At 33.9% G+C, this 17,601-nt stretch overlaps 1 protein-coding gene across 9 annotated transcripts in view; it reads right to left on the bottom strand.

Annotated features, from left to right (window-relative positions):
• PDS5B (PDS5 cohesin associated factor B) overlaps positions 1-17,601 on the bottom strand; it is a 231,882-nt gene that overhangs the window by 51,454 nt on the left and 162,827 nt on the right. For all 9 annotated transcript variants that reach the window (XM_059902735.1, XM_059902736.1, XM_059902734.1 and 6 more), the window contains 2 exons: positions 16,414-16,574; positions 2,503-2,626 (listed from right to left, as the gene is read on the bottom strand). In XM_059902735.1, coding sequence (XP_059758718.1) covers positions 2,503-2,626; positions 16,414-16,574 — 285 coding nt within the window. The remainder of the gene's footprint in view (positions 1-2,502; positions 2,627-16,413; positions 16,575-17,601) is intronic.

The following is a 17,601-nucleotide window of genomic DNA, read 5'->3' as shown; positions in this document are numbered from 1 at the left end:
AGACTGCTAAGGCTCACTAATATCCACTTCCATTCAAGGATGCCTATATGTGCAGTTAGGTGAGGATGTGAGTAAGTTCTGGTTACCAGAACAGGAATGAAAGTGAGGTATGCCATGCCTGTACTGAGGCAGATATGAGCAACGTATCTTCTCCACATTCTCTCTCTTTACTCACTGGCTGTCTTAATACCAAGGATCCGGTGGGACTCAAAGAGAAGCCACTAGTCAAAAAGGGTCTGTGTGCCTAAGCCACTGATTAGAATACAATCAAAGCACCCAATTAGACTTTTTTCAGGACCAAGAAATAAGTTTTATTATGTACAGTCACATGGATTTTTGTGGATTTTTATAGCATCAAATATTAAGTACCATAACTAATAAAATTATTTTTATTATTCTAATAGGAAACCCAGCCATTAATATTCATTTTGCCATGACAAAAGAATGAGGCTCTTTATATACTCACATAAATTGATATCTAAAATATATCGTTAAACTTTTAAAATAGGAAAATCAGAAGAGTGACTACAGTATACTATCATTGGCATAAGGAGAGGGGGAAGGGACAAAATATGTGTGTATTTTGTGTATTTATATTACTTGCATATGAATAAAATCTCTCCAGAAAAGTACATTAGAAACTGATAACACTGGCTGCCTCTAAGAAACTGGGTGGCTGGGGATACGGGGGTGAAGCAAAAGAGAAAACTCTTTACTCTTTAGTATTTACTACTGGATATTTGTTTTGTATCTTTTGATTTTGAAGCAGGTGAATATATTATCTATTAAAAATTTTAATGGCACATTTTAATGAAGAATTGATGCTCTATCCTCCTACACTGAACACCAAGAATTCTAGGCTTGAAAAACAACACAAAACTGTTCTTCCCAACACACTGGGGCAATATGAGAGGCTTCGTTTAGTCAAAAGTATATTTAAATGAGTTTACTTCTTGCTATTCTCGATGACCTCCCTCAGTACCTCCATTGCACATCTAAGTGATAACTTGTTGTTTACATTATAAACAAATACCTGATAGTGTACTTTTTTCAATTCATTTATTATAATGTGTGACAATTTTCCACAGTAAGATAATAAAATCATTTCTGAAAAAGCAAAATAAATGGCCAGTCCCTGGATTAACAGTAACCTCATAAAGGCCATCTGTCTCTATGAAACCTTTTCTCAGAAAGCCAGCCAATCTTGTATGTCATAGTAGAAGGATTACCAGTTAGGTTCTTGTAAAGATAAGTAACAGATATCAAAAATGAAAATAAAAGTACCCTAAAAATTCAAGTTATTATCAGCATTATCCTCCTCCTCATTATCATTGGAAGGAACAAAAAGGAGATTATTCAAGAAAAACAAAAGCTTTCTAGAAATCAACATGAGTTCATTGAAGTCATCCTCTTATTAAAAAAAAAGACTATAGAAAGTATTTCCACCCCCAAATTTAAAATATATTACTATTTGCTATCTATAGCAAAGATGCTGTTTAATAAAGAAAACTTTTTTCCTCCTTTAGGTCTTTAACATAATATATGAAAATGACAAAATTAGCATAAATATTTCTAAAACAGAGATAACAAGTCTAAGTATTTATGGTGGGTTAGTTTCAGCATAATTTCCAAATTGTTTTGACTTCATTCAAAGCTCCTAAACTAAAATTATAAGTTAGGATTTTTATAGATTTTCTGCTTAGCTTCTATTTGTAGGAAGAATGCTAAAGACAGCCCCTGATTATAAGAGCTTGTAATGAAATTGCAATGCTTAGAAAGGGTAATAGTAATTCCAAGTACAGAAAAAATAATATAAAATACATATTGAAAAGATGGTCAGTAGACATTTGGTCCTATCCAATACATCCATAAGACACTTGGTCTACACACAAAGGTCCTCGATATTTGTTCATATTTGGTCCTGTCCAAAACCATTTGGCATGGACCAAATATGCCCACAGACATTTTGGAGAGCACCAAAATATCAAGGACCTTTTGGTGTGGACCAAATGCTCTGCAAGGGAAAAGGCACATTTTAATCTGACATAAAATTATGTCAGTCATTGAAGTACAAACTTAAAATTATTTACCTTACATTACAAATTAGTATGGATTTATAGAACCCCACACTTCAGTAGTATCTCATATATAGAAATCTAACTTTCAAATCTGTAAACTGATAATCATCTACTACCTACTGTCAGTAAGTGGGATTTTATATGTAATTACTTACTAATGAAAAATAGTTTCCTAATACTAAACGTATAAAGTAATGTCAAAAAATATTATACAACTGTTTGATTTCTGAATCTGAGTTAGCATTAAACATCTGAATAATCAGATATTTTCTGATTTTAACCGCCCATCAATATTGATTATACTAATTCAAATTCTGAAAATAAACTATAAAATGATACATCTCCAAATGTGAACATCCTATAAAATCATTCATATTTGTTTTTTAACTATAACATGACACAAACAAAAAACTTTTCTCTTTACCTCAAATATCTGTGCAAACTGTGTCTCTTTACTAGAAAATATCGCATGGATACAATGAATAGCATATTTGGCTTGACGGGGGGGTCCTTTTTTAGATTTGTGATGTAAAACAGGAAGCAAAGCTCTAAAAAAAAAAAAAAAATTAAAGAAAAACAATTAACCAGAAAAAACAACATGACTTCCACTAGATACTTTAATGCTTGTATTTTTTAAGTAATGTTTTGTAAAAACAAAAAAAGTCATAACACCTACTCAGACATTTTCAATCTATAATTTCGCTTTATAAATATCCATATTAAAAATATAATCCAAATACAAGTATTTTTTCCTTTTTACTTAATAATTATAAAAACAAACAAGGATGGTGACCCATTTCTTCTTTTTAATGTCATTGCTTTAGCCTTTTCTATTTCATTCTCACTGGTACCACTTCAGCTAAGCTTCTGCCACCTTACACCTTCTTTCTCCAGGCTCTTCCTCTTCCAATTCACCTTTTACTTTGTGCCAAAACAACCTACATGAACAGAAATTTGATCATTTAACCAATACAAATTGAGCACTTACTATAGTGCCAGGCACTATTAAAAGTCCCAAATCCTTGCCTTCATGCTACCAGCATATTAGAGATAAGACACATGATTACAAAAACATATGATATGTCAAATTGTGGTAACTCCTGTAAAGGGAAAAAAAGAAGCAGAAGAAGAAAAAGAGGACAGGAATAGGGAATGCAGCTAAGTGTGTGACAGTGTTACAATTTTAAATAGGGTGCTTATAGACATGCTTATAAAGTAACATTTGAGCAGAGTTCTGAAAGAGGTAGGGAATGGGTCATATAGCTACCTGGAAGAACATTTATGTATCGTATCATTCCACTATATAAAAACTTAAAATCCTGAATAAAGCAGAATCTCTTAGCTCAACTATTATGAATACATCTCACAGTGAAAGCAACTTCTGAATCCTCGCCCTTGCCCAATAACAACCCAGTGCTCCAGTAGAAAAAAAAATTAGAGATAAAATAATTCATTATAATAATATAAGTCTCAGAAAAGATACTAACAGCAAAATATAATTTAAAAAAAATGACAAACTGAAGGGAAACTTTGCATTTCATGTTACAGAGAAAGGGTTAATATCCCTAAAATGTAAACACCTACAAACAGAGAATGAAAAGACCAACAATATCACAGAAAAATGGGTTGGATCTAACAGAGTAGAAAGCTCTTCAAAAGAAGATAAACAAATTACCCAATTATATGTGAACAGATGTTTATCTTCACTCCTTTAAAAACATATATAAATACAAATTAAAACTATACTCAGAGGACTTCTGCTTCAGATTAGGACAGTATATCTGAGACTGGGTTTACTCTTTTACCTTAAACAAGCAGAAAACAAGATAATATGTTAATGGTTTCAGACACTGGACAATAGGAAGCACAGTGCGAAAATCCGTAAAGATGGGAAACAAACTAGAAGAGCCCTACATCTGCCCCCAACTACTGCAAGGAGGTAGTTTCCAGACTGCAGTACAAGAAGTAGAGACCCAAATAGAGCCTGGTGGTTGCAATGCAGTTGAGGTAGACAGGAATGAGAATTCAGGGAGGCCAAGGGAGCTATACTTTCTACAGCAAAGCACCACAGAGGAGGGAGCTACAAAGAGAGAAAGAGAGCTGGAGTTCTGTAGACCTGAAGAGGGGTATCCTTGAGTCTTTGGCTGAATAATGATCAGCGTGATGTAAGAGCAAAAACTACCTAAGACCAGGAAAAGAATGTTAGAAAGAAGTAGGCCAAAAAACTCCCTACCACACACAGGGCCGGTAGCAATTCATGTTTCCACCAGCCACAGCAGAAAGACCTTCTAATATATAATCAGGACAAAATTAATCAATAGACACAGTCCCAGAAATGGCACAGGTGACAGAATTAGCAAAGACATAAAAACAGTTGTTATAAATATGCTCCATATGCTCATGAAGGTAAGAAGAAAACATGAACATGATGAGGACAGAAGTGAAATATATATATTTAAAAGACCCAAATGGAACTACTAAATATGAAAAATGTATTACCTCAAATTAAAAATATATACATAGAATAAAAGCAGATTATATATATTATAGAATAAAAGATCAGTGAACTTGAAGACATAGCAATAGAAACTATGCAAAATAAAACAAAAGGGGGGGGGGGACAGGAAAGAAAAAAGAATGGCACATCAGTGACCTCCAATACAATATTAAGTAGTCAAAAATACATGCAATTGGAGTCCCAGAAACCAAGGGGGTGAGAAGGGGAGAACATTAAAAAAAAAAAAAAAGAAAGAAAGAAAGAATTACCAAAAAAACTCCAAATATGATGAAAATAAACCCACAGTCCCAAGAATCTCAATAAACCTCAAGCAAAAGAAACATTAAGTATACCATTCCAAGGCACATCATTATCAATTTGGTGAAAACAGCGATTAAAAAAAAAAAATCTCCAAACCAGTCAGAGAAGACCTATTATGTATAGAGGAACAAAGAATGAAGAACACTTTTCATCAGAAACTTTGCAGTCCAGAAAATAAGAGAGTGACATCTTTCAGGTACTAAAAACCAAAAGAACTCTCAACCTAGAATGCTATTCCGAGCAAAAATACTTTAAGAATGAAGATAAAATAAAGACTTTTTCAGACAAAGAAAAGCTAAGATAATTAATTATAAGCAGAATTATACTCTAAGAAACATTAAAGTTATTCAGGAACAAAAATGATACCAGATGAAAATATGGATAGATATCCAAAACATGAAGAATGGCAAAAAAGGTAAATATATGTGTACAAATCAAAGAAATATGCTATTGTTAACCTGAGATATATCGAAGTATTTAGGGCAAAAATATCAGTAACATACTGTAGCATTTATAACATATATAGAAACAAAATATATGACAACAAAAGCAAAAAAGCCTGGAGGGGGAAGGCATGGAAGCATACTGCTGCAAGATTTTTACAATATACATTAAGGGGTATAATTTTATTTGAACACAGATAAATAAAATAAAATAAAATCATTAAAAATACTCAACCTCAAAGAGGGCAGAAATAGAAAGAAATGGGAACATATATTAAGATGGCAGCTTTAAACCCAACTGTATCAACAGTTACATTAAATGGTAAATGGTATAAACATTCCAATTGAAAGAAAGAGTGTGTCAAATTGGATTAAAACAACCAAAATCAAAACAAACCAACAAAAACAAAACAAAGACCAAACTCAAACTATAGGATATTTACAAGGTATTTATTTTAAATATTAAGTCCCAGGAACATTTACAGGGAAGGAAGGAAGGGAGGGAGGGAGGGAGCAAGGGAGGGAAGGAAGAATGAAAGAATGAGAGAACTGGGACTTCCCTGGTGGTGCAGTGGTTAAGAATCCGCCTGCCAATGCAGGGGACATGGGTTCGAGCCCTGGTCCAGGAAGATCCCACATGCTGCAGAGCAACTAAGCCCGTGTGTCACAAATACTGAGCCTGCGCTCCAGAGCCCGCAAGCCACAACTACTGAGCCCGAACGCCACAACTACTGAAGCCTGACTGCCTAGAGCCCATGCTCCGCAACAAGAGAAGCCACCTCAGTGAGAAGCCCGCGCACCGCAATGAAGAGTAGCCCCTGCTCGCCACAACGAGAGAAAGCTTGTGCGCAGCAACAAAGACCCAACACAGCCAAAAATATATAAATAAAAAAATTTTTAATGTTAATAATAAAAAAAAAAAAAGACAGAGAATAAAAGACCAAAAGAAAGAGATATGCCTTGCAAACACGAATACAAATGAAAGTAGATGCTGCTCTCAAAGACTACAGAACAAGGAAGATAACCAGGGACAAGGAGAAACATTTCATTAACAACATAGTCTGTTGACAAGGCTATGGGGAACCAAGTACATTCATACACTGCTGGAGAGAATGCGAAATGGTATGACCACTACAGAGGGAACTGTAACAATATCTAGTAAAATTATATATGCATTTATTCTATGATATATCCACAAAATAAATATTTAAATGTGGAATAACTGCTAGTATATGTAAAGAGAAAAAAAGCAAGGTGGAGAAAGGCATGTATAGTGTACTTTATCATTCTTCTATCAAAGAGATCATGTGAACACACATACATATACACATACGCACTGAAACACATCTAGACCGACATGCATGAAAAGACGTCTTTTAAGTTTATCTATAGGTAAGAAGGAATAGGGTAGAGTGCTGAGGAGTACAAGCTAGACTTCTTAGAATATATCTTGCTTTTTCAGCTTGTCTTTAAAACCTGTGAATATTTCATATAATTAAGAAATAAAATTTTTTTAAAGTAACCTCAAAAAATAAAAAGAAACAAATGAACAAAAGTGTGCATCCATTTGGTGGCATAACCACACAAAGAATCATTTCAAGTAACTTTAAAACACAAGAATTTGACTGTAAATCCCTAATGTGATACACCCTGAATACAAAAGAGAACTACATAATGCAAACAAACAGCTGTTTTTAGGAATCACACTGGTGGCGCTACTACTATTCTGAGACCGTTCTGTATTTATTATGGGATAATTCAAATGAGTTATTATGTAATATCATAGTTTTATCATCCTGTATTATCTCAGCATAGGGGAAAAGATAAAAATGTAAAATTGAAGAGGCTCAATAAAAACCCAATTTGAACTGGAATAATCAATATAAACATACAATGCATTTTATCTTCCAAAAAACCTTTTTTTTTTTTTAAGCTGTATCCACAGAATTGTACTAGAAAAGTGACCCACACATTAGCAATTAGTACACACAAGATTCACATTCTGATTTCTTAATACTATTCCCATTAAAAGGAACCAGGGCTCCTTAGAGAAATGGCTGAATCCAGGTCTGGGGCAGGACATGTACAAGATGGGTCTGGAACATTTTGTCATACCAGGTTGCAAAGACATTACAAAGATTAGTAGAGTTATTCAAAAGGATTCAGAAGTCAATCTGAATAGCCTATAGATGGGACAATGTGAGCATCGAGTGATCACTGTAATTGACTGAAACACAAATATGAGTAAATCAGTTTATAATTATATTTTTAAAAGATGACAACAGAGGATATTAGTAAACTCCTCACTCTTTATTTTGAACTCTGTTCAATACATAAAAGAATCACCCATTACTTACAGATATGGAAAACAAACTTACGGTTACCAAAGGGGAAGTGTAGCGGGGAGGGATAAATGAGGCGCTTAGGATGAACATATACACACTACTACATATGTATAAGACAGATAACTAACAAGGACCTACTGTAGAGCACAGGGAATTCTACTCAATATTCTGTGATAACCTATATGAGAAAAGAATCTAAAAAAAAAGAATATATGTATATGTATAACTGAATCACTTTGCTGTACACCTGAAACTAACACAACATTGTAAAGCAACTATACTCCAATAAAAAAAAAGGTTCATGATGTTTAAAATAAAATAAACTGATAAATAAAATGAAAAAAAGCATTTTAATTTTTCTTTATGTGCTTTAAAGTAATGCTTATGTTTCTGCAAGTTAATTGACTTAGAGCAAAACGAATAATATTAGGTACAGAAAAAAAGCCTGAATAAATAACTTCTGATGCTAAAAAAAGAAAAAAAGAAGAAAAAAAAAAAGTATCAAGCACTTATCCTGCCAAAGAATAGATGAGAAGTTCCTCTTTATAAAAGTATTCAGCTAACAAGTGATAAAGGAATGACAGAGTATCATTACTGATTACTAAATATGATCAGCTGCTAACATCATAAAAGAGAAACAACCAGGTATTACATTCCTCCTGACAGAAGAGCATACCACCACCTACAAAGTGGTCCTGTGACGACAAAAAAGCTGAAGCAGAATCCAATCAGGCCTCTGGATTCAACTATCACTTTACAGAAAACACAGGAAAACGTTAAAGCATGCCAAAGGCATACAATTAGCAAAAAGCAAAAAATCAGTTTATGTGAAACTCTTCAAGATAAACAACCTGGTTTCTTCATCAAACACAAAGAGAAGAGCTAACTGGAGGGGGAACCTACAGGAGAAAAGGGACTTCAGAGACCTATCAACCAATAACAATGTAGAAACCTCACTTGGACCCCGATTCAAAAAAAAAACAAACTGTTAAAAAAAATTACTATATTTTTGAGAAAATTAATTGGATATTACTATTAGGAAATTATTATTAACTGTGTTTACGATAAAGTATTGTGATCATTTTTTTAGAGTTATCTTTTGGAGATACTGAGATGTATAGATGAAAATACAGAGTCTGGGATTTGTTTTCAAATATAAAGGGAATGCAGGGAGTGGGTAGAATTATAAATTAAACAAAGTGGCTTTTAGTTATTTATATATAAACGGGTTGGTGGATACATGGGAGTTCACTATAATATTCTACCTCTTCTTTATATGTTTGAAAACTTCAATAATAAACTATGTAAAAAAACAATTCGAGCCTCACCAAAATGCTCTCTTTTTAGTCTGTGGTTTGTGGATTGTTTGTGAAATGAAAAATTATTATTTTCTGGTTACTTCAGTAACTGAAGTCCCCAGAGAAGACCTATCTTCTCATAAGTCAGACTTTACAATACAAACATCCATAATCTCTTTTCTTAGTAATCAAGAGAAAAATTACAGGTCACAGACAAGTAAGAAGCAACTCTGGTGGAGACTTTCAAAGATAGCATGAGAAATTTTAAGTTCATCCAATGTTCTGCATACTCATTTAAACAGAAAACAGAAATAAACCAAAACAATAAGGAAGGAAAAAAAAAGAATTTCAAGAATTCTAAAGTCCTAGGCAGACTGAGAAGTTAATGAATGTAAATGAAGCAACTATCTTCTGACTGCTTTTTATATTAATAAGTTTCTATTAAAGGAAATCCTTTATTCCCTCATTAAATTGATTTTTCCCCTTCAAATTCAAGGGGAAACCCCCCTGCCGCCCTGGTTGCAAACAAAACTGAAAAACACATTAAAAACATAAAGAAGGGCTTCCCTGGTGGCGCAGTGGTTAAGAATCTGCCTGCCAATGCAGGGGACGTGGGTTCGAGCCCTGGTCCAGGAAGATCCCACATGCCGCGGAGCAACTAAGCCCGTGCGCCACAACTACTGAGCCTGCGCTCTAGAGCCCACGCACCACAACTCCTGAACCCGGGCGCCTAGAGCCGGTGCTCCGCAACAAGAGAAGCCACCGCAATGAGAAGCCCACACACTGCAACGAAGAGTAGCCCCCGCTCACCGCAACTAGAGAAAGCCCGCGCACAGCAACAAAGACCCAATGCAGCCAAAAATAAATAAATTAAGTTAAAAAAAAAATAATAAAGAAAAAAACTCCAAATCCTACTACCCTGAAATAATTAGTGTTAACATTTTTTAGAACTACTTCTAAAATTTCTCTGTACATACATACATACATTAAATAAATGAGAATACAAAATATACATTATTTGGAAATTTTTTTTTTTTAAAGGTCACACAGGTCTTCAGTGGCTGGCTATACCACAATTAATCTAAACAATCTCCTACCAATGAGCATTTAGATGGTTTTTTTTTTTTAAATCTTGACAACAAAACCATGAACATCCCTGTGCTAGCTCTTTATCTAGTGTCTCTGGGCTTTATATCCTATAATCTGCTCTGAGATCCTGGAGCTGTAAATCTGCAAATTACATTTCCCAGACTCCCACAAGAGCTGGTAGGTTCTTCCAACAAGAGACACAACAGCTTCTTTAAGGCCTTCTCTGCAGTAGCTGTGCCGCCCTGCAGCAAGAGCCAGGCCACCCCTACTCTGTCAGTTAGTTGGCATGATGTGGACAGTCTCTTCCACCCACTGGGCGGTCCTTAACACCGCTTATTCCCAGTTGTTCCACCAGCCCTAAGGGTGCTAACTGCTTCCAGCAAATCATAATCTCTGAACTGCCAAAGCAACTTTTTGCTCTTTCAAGCTTCAAACATCTGTATTAATTAATTTATTTATGTTTAAAATACCTGGAATGGTTTCTGTTTCTGACTGGACCCTGAACCATATAACCACTATGTAGACGTATTTTCTAATTATCTCTGGGATAAATTCCTCAAAGCGAAACTACAGTATTAACACCACACACATTTTAAGTTGGTATGTATTACCACATTACCAACTCAGAAGAGCTGCATCAGTTTATATTCCAACTGAGAGCAGCACTGGCATGCTAGCTAAAACTGGTTATACAGCATGTGGGTATTGTATTTTCCTCCAGTACTTTTAGCAGGCATAAATGTCCTTTCCTAATGTGATGAAGGACTTCCTGTTTGTAAATTTCTTATTTATTCCCTATGTTAGTATTCTACTGTGAGACATGTCTGTTATTCGTTTGTTAAGAATCTTAATACATTACAAATATTAACCTTTTCTAAAGTCATATATATTGAAAATAGCTTCCCAGCATACCAGTTCTCTTTTCAATTTGTTTCATGATTTTTGCTTTTGTCTAAATAGTATTCTCCCTCACTAAAATATAAGGGCAGAGACTTAACCTGTCCTTTTCATTTTAACATCCTCAAGTACCTTATACACAATGAAGGCTCTACAAATATTTTTTCAATAAATGAATTTTTAAAAATCCAATCCATCAATATTTCAATTGTGACTTGGCATCAGTGTCCCTTTCACCACAAAGTAAGAAGTTACAAAAAATGTACTGGTTACTAATACGTTTATTAATTAATTTTATATATATTTAAAATCTTAGATATATGAATAATCTTTGACTCATCTGGAATATATGTAAAAGCAAGTAAGCAGTCTACATTAATTTTTCTTTCTAAAACAGCTTGCCAATTATTTACTCAATATTCTAAGTTTTCCTAATTTCTCTGTTAAATATTATACCCTTCACTAGTATAGGGTTGTACAGGGTTGCAAATTTCTTATACACTTTACTTTTAAGTCTTATGATTTCTACTCGTATAATATTTTCTAAATGATTGTTAATGGTATATAAAGAAAGTTTTGGATTTTTACATACTTATTTTGCCCATCTTATTTTCTAGTATTTTAGTAGTTCTGCAGTTCATTCTCTTGAATTTTTCTTAGAATATGATAACTTTGCTTCCTCATTTCCAACGCCTGCACCTCTTATTGTCTTATGTAATTATATTGGTTAATGCTTCCAAAACAATGTTAAATCAGAGCAGAGCTAGTGTATTTTCTCATCTTGCTCCTGATTTTACTGGGAATGCTTCTAGTGTTTTACCATATGATGGTGCATACTGGTTTGAGAAGTATGAAGGCATGAAATCGTATTTTATTGGGTTTAATTATAAATAGCTGATTTTTTTTTTATCAGAAGCCCTTTCAGCATCTGTCAAAATGATCTATTGTGTGCCCTTTCCCTTTTACTCATTTATATAATGAATTATAACATGAATATTAGGCTTTTTAGTAGTAACCCGTTTTGTATTCCTGGAATTAACCACATTTGGCCATAGTATATTCTTCTTTTACTGTAGTCAACTCTCTTTTTGATAATATTTTATGTACAATTTTTGCATCAATATTAGTAAGATTTGTCTTAGGTTTCTTTTGGAGGGATATCTTTTATCAGGTTTTAGCATTCCTGCTAGTTACCTTGGCTTTATAAGAAGTAATCTAAATGCTTTCTTTTTCCCCCTATGCTCTGAACAACTAAAAAGAATTAGAATTCCTGTGTGGTCTTTTTTTATATATATATAGATTTGAAATACCTCCTTTAACACACACCTTTTATTGGTCCTTATTATTATTATTAGAGGGTAATTTTCTCTAATTCTTTTATAGTTATAGTCTGTTAGGTTTTCCTCTTCCCTCTACTTGACCCAGTTTTATTTATTTACATCACCCTTAAAAAAAATTCAGGTTTTCAAATATCTAAGACATAGATATAGCCACATCTAAAACTTAAATAATGAAAGTAAAATGATGAGAAAAGACAAATCAGAGATGTGCAAACAAGAAGAAAACAAAAGTTTGATTTAGGGGCATAAGCTAAACTGAATGCAAAGGGAAAAAAAATCACACTACTTGGTAGACAGAGTGACCTCACAATAAAAAGGGGCTAATACATTCCTTAAGTCCTTGAATCCTAAATAATATCCTTCATTTCCCCTTATTTAAGCACAACTTGGCTAGTTAGGAAATGCTTTAGATACATTCTTTTCGTCCATCAAAACTCTCTAGTTGTTGAATCATTAACTTTGGAAATCTTTTGTGGTTGAAAAGAAATAAGTCAGCCTCATTACCTTTCCGTTGTACATGATCTACCTTTTTTTTTTTCCCTTGATGTTTATGAAATCACTTCTGTAATCTCTGAAAATTCAGTAAATTCCATCACAATATTTTCCTAAAACATGAGCCTGTTTAATCTCCAGATTCATGCTTTCATACGTTCTAAACAAGTTTACTATTATTTTTTTAAAATGTTTTCCATTTTCCATTATTCTGTTGTCTTCTCCACAGAAACTAATCATGGCTTTTCACTATCTGCAATTCTCTTTAACTGCCTTCATTTCTTTGCCTACTATATCTACATTCTATGCAGTTTCCTCAAGTTCAACAGAACCCTTCCTGGTTACATTTTCAATATTGTTTACTCTGCTCCTTGCTGTTTATAATAAATTACTTTCTATAATACAAATATGTTCCTGCTCTTCTTTATCCTTAGTTCTGCCATTTCTCTTTTTATGTTATCTTATTTTTGTTCTTTTTTTCCAGATGTCATTTGTTGTTTAATTTTCTTGGCAGTTTAGAACAACTCTCTAAAATTCTCTTTTTTCCTAGAAAAATACAATTCTTCCAAAGTGCTAATCAGCTATCTTTTGAACGCTAAATTATCCCCATAGGATTCATGTTTGTTAATTTATTTGTATTCTGTTAATTCATCTTCGAATAAGAGAAATTCTCTCTGGCTCCACCATTTAAACAAAAATGTAGATAGTGTCTCCCTCATGACTGAACATTGGGCACTTGTTTTAAAAAATTAACATCAGAACTCCCAACTCAAACTACACTTGCTTAATTAGCTGGATAAACAGCATGGAGGAAGAAGCTGGGACTAAAGGTAGCGAGTCCTTTTTTTCTGTGTAATTTCTAAGTCTGCTTAAGCTCCTCCAATTGAGAACCAGCTCCACTTGGACTATGACCATAGCTTATGCTATAGGGGACTCTCAGTTTCGGCACATCTGCCTGCTTTGGGATGAGCCAGATTCCTGAGAGACTTACTGAGTCATAATGGAACCCATAATTCACCATCATTTTAGTTTAGTAGGTCAGCACATAATTTTTTCTGTTCCTGTAAAGTCGGTGAGACATTGCTTCACAATTCTACTCTAAGCCTTACCTCACCTATAAGCTTTGCTCCTCCTGTTAAGCCCAGAGAAAAATGGTATGACCACAGAGTCTCTCCTTTAGCTCTACTCCAGCTGAAATTAGGTTTTCCCTATTTCTCTCAAAGCTGCCCATAGCTCAAACTCCTCCCTCTAAATGAGCAAATGAAAGAACACTTATTATACATTCCCTTAAACATCTGATTCAGGGATACATTTATCAACTGTCAATGTTCTCACACTCAATTCAGTCGAAATGGCTTATTTAGCACCAATTCTGTCCAGCTTGTGGTAGCTTCTACTTAGATACATTTTTCTTTTAAATTATTTTAGGGAATTCAAGGGAAGATAATTTAATAAACATTCATTTAACTCTACCATTTTTCCTCAACATCAACTCACCCAATTTAATAATTTAAAATATAAAATCTGCACACATATTTTATCTCCTGGAAGACATATACTATGAATTACTTCATCGAGAACAGTGTGTACACACAGTAGGTATTCAATATCAGCTGAATTAATTCTCCTCATGAGAGATATCTGAAATATACTCAGCATATATATCAAATAACTCTAAGTACTTCAGTTCCATATTAAAGCACAGTATGTTTTTAAATGCCCTCGTGTGTTCTAAAATGTCCACCTTTCGACCTTGCTCTCATAGTTCTCCTACAAATATATCAAACAATGTTTCTTTAAAATATAAAGGGTACTAGGAAAGACAGTCTAGAATGAAAACTAAAACCTCCACTGAATAAATCAAACTAAAACTTGTTCAAAGCTCTAATTAAGAAAGGAACTGTGCCATAATGGATATGGTACCATACACACTGCAAACAAACAGGCCTATATTCAAATCTTCACTCTGCTATTTGCTAGCTATGTGACCTAGAACCATTTACCTCAAGTAAACATTAGATTCCCCATTTGGAAGATTAGGATAATTCCCACAAATCACACTGAATTGTTACAAGGTTTAAATGAGATAATACAATAAGTGGGCATTCAGTATATGGTAGAGTTATATACAGTTTATACATATAGTGTGTGTATATACACATATCTCCAAACTCTGATCTCTGATCTGGATAGGAGAGTTGCAGTTCAAAAGGGAAATTTATGTTCTAAGCTCCCTTAAAAATTAAGAAGCCAGGTCTAAACAATAAAGTTTCTTACCCTTGCCAAAGAGTATACTGTTACAAAATTCTTTTATGTTTCAATTATCACTTAAATAATGATTTTGTCCTATATATCAATAGTTTCTAGAATTGATTAAGTTCATGCAAATAGAAAGTAATAACAAAGTATACCTGAGCCTCTAAAAGCTAGCTTTGTCCAAGTCTCTTTCTGAGGAAAAGAGCTGCAGGCAATTCTTCAACATGAAGAAGCACAGTACCCCAACCACAACTAACTAGACCAAAAGTAATGAGCTGGAAGTAAAACCAATCACCAGTGACTATGGCAATATCAAGACCAACTATCAGCTATGCTCTCCAGGAACAGGGAGGAGAGATGCATACAGAGAAGCAAGCAGGGATTCATAAAGAATGAAGACTTATTCTTTTTGAGCTATTAAAGAATCTTGAACAATAATCAACCACTATTAGAGATCACCAGGATAACAGCACAATTTCCAATTCTTGGAAATACTAGAACACACAAACACACACACATAACACACTGCTGTTAGGATGCTTTTACCATGCTTCTCTGCTTCCCTGTGCCAAATAAAGCAATACTTCTGAAAATTTTCGAGTCAATACTCATAATCACAGAAGAAAGTAAAGAGTGCTATGGACAATCCTGTTGAAATGCCTTTGGAATTTCCCATTGGACCTTAAATTTTCATGAATTACTTATCCTATGCCATAATATGCCAAGGAACTGTTTTACTGTAAAACTGTTTTCATTAAAATCTTTAAGGGCTTCCCTGGTGGTGCAGTGGTTAAGAATCCGCCTGCCAATGCAGGGGACACAGGTTCGAGCCCTGGTCCGGGAAGATCCCACATGCCGCGGGGCAACTAAGCCCGTGCGCCACAACTACTGAGCCCACGTGCCACAACTACTGAAGCCTGCGCGTCTAGAGCCCGTGCTCCACAACAAGAGAAGCCACCGCTATGAGAAGCCCGTGCACGGCAACGAAGAGTAGCCCCCACTCACCACAATTAGGGAAAGCCCACATGCAGAATGAATACCCAATGCAGCCAAAAATAAATAAATTAAATTTAAAAAAAAAAAGAAAAGTATATATACAATTCAAAAAAAAAAAATCTTTAAGCAAAACTGATGCTTCAGAGAGAAACACCATGCTCACCCTACATTTTCATGAATCTTCTAAAACCAATCAATGCTTTCTCCCAGGAAATGAGAATCTAAACTGAATATTTTAGACTTAAGATAACCCAGACATTATTTCCTCAAAACTTAAAAGATTCCAACTATTACATAAATCAAGAAACAGTAAGTTATTTTTCTGTCTTCCAGAATATTTATCAGAAAAATCTCAACTCACGATCTGATGTGTGGGAAATCCTCTTCAATTTTACTTCCTGTGTTTTTGAAAATCTGGAGTGCAGCTTCTGCTACTTTTTCATCATCCATTTTCAGACAAGCCAGGAGAGATTCAAATGTTTCAGCAGAATGAAACGAGATGGGATGTGTAAATGAGAGTACCTAAAAAATGATCATAAAAAATGATCTGTAATCCTTTTCACCTTTATAAATCTCAAATGTTACATATTAGAAATACTACAAATCCAAGAAAATACAAAAATAATTATGCTAAAAAATCAATAAGAGCACTATAAATAAAATTTAAAACTTACTCAAATATATAACAGAAATGTTCTTGTGTAGGAAGACTGTACAATCTAAAGAAACAATTACCTTCAAAATTAAATTACATGTTAACATAATTCTACTCAAAATAATCTGGATTTGGTTAATGTTTGGGGAGGGGGGTGGAGGAGAATGAAGGTAGGAGAAAAGGAAAATGAGAAGAGAGAATTTTAAAAAATACCTCTATGATTCTAAACAAAGGTCATTAGAAGAGACCAGCTAATAACATTTTCAGAAAAAAGTAATCTAGGGAAGGGGGTAAAACACCAGACAATAAAAGATATTGTAAGGTTACAATAATCAAATCAACATGGTACTAACATTAGAAGCAACAAAAAAAAGAAAAAATAAAGCAATAAATAGAGCTTACCATATATAAGCACTTAAGATAGGGTGTAATAGATCATAAAGATGGTAACAGAAAATAACTGAGAATGGATGGAATTTTTATTTTTAATAAATAGTCCTGGTAAAGGTGGATAGTTATTTGGAGGAAATCAAATTAGGCCCTCCCCTACAATACACAATTTCAAAATAAATTTTAGCTGTGTTGTTTCAAATTTAAAAATCACAAACAATAAAAACCCCTCTGAACATGACAGGACTTTTAAGCTTAAAATAAATAATTAGACTCAAACGTAGAATGTAAAAACAAGCAAGTAGTAGAAAAACGTATTATGCATAATGCCATATTTATAAGACTGAGAAACAAGCAAAATAAGTGATGTTATTTAGAGATATACACATAGACATAAATGGAAAATCTATACTGAATAGTTAAGAGAATAATAAACTCCAAATTCAGGACAATCAGACCTGGGAGATGTGGGGTAAAAAGCCACTCAGTGAACTTCAACAGTAT

Source organism: Balaenoptera ricei, chromosome 18 (genome assembly GCF_028023285.1).
Source record: "Balaenoptera ricei isolate mBalRic1 chromosome 18, mBalRic1.hap2, whole genome shotgun sequence".
Taxonomy (NCBI): domain Eukaryota; kingdom Metazoa; phylum Chordata; class Mammalia; order Artiodactyla; family Balaenopteridae; genus Balaenoptera; species Balaenoptera ricei.
This window is presented reverse-complemented; position numbering and strand designations above follow the sequence as displayed.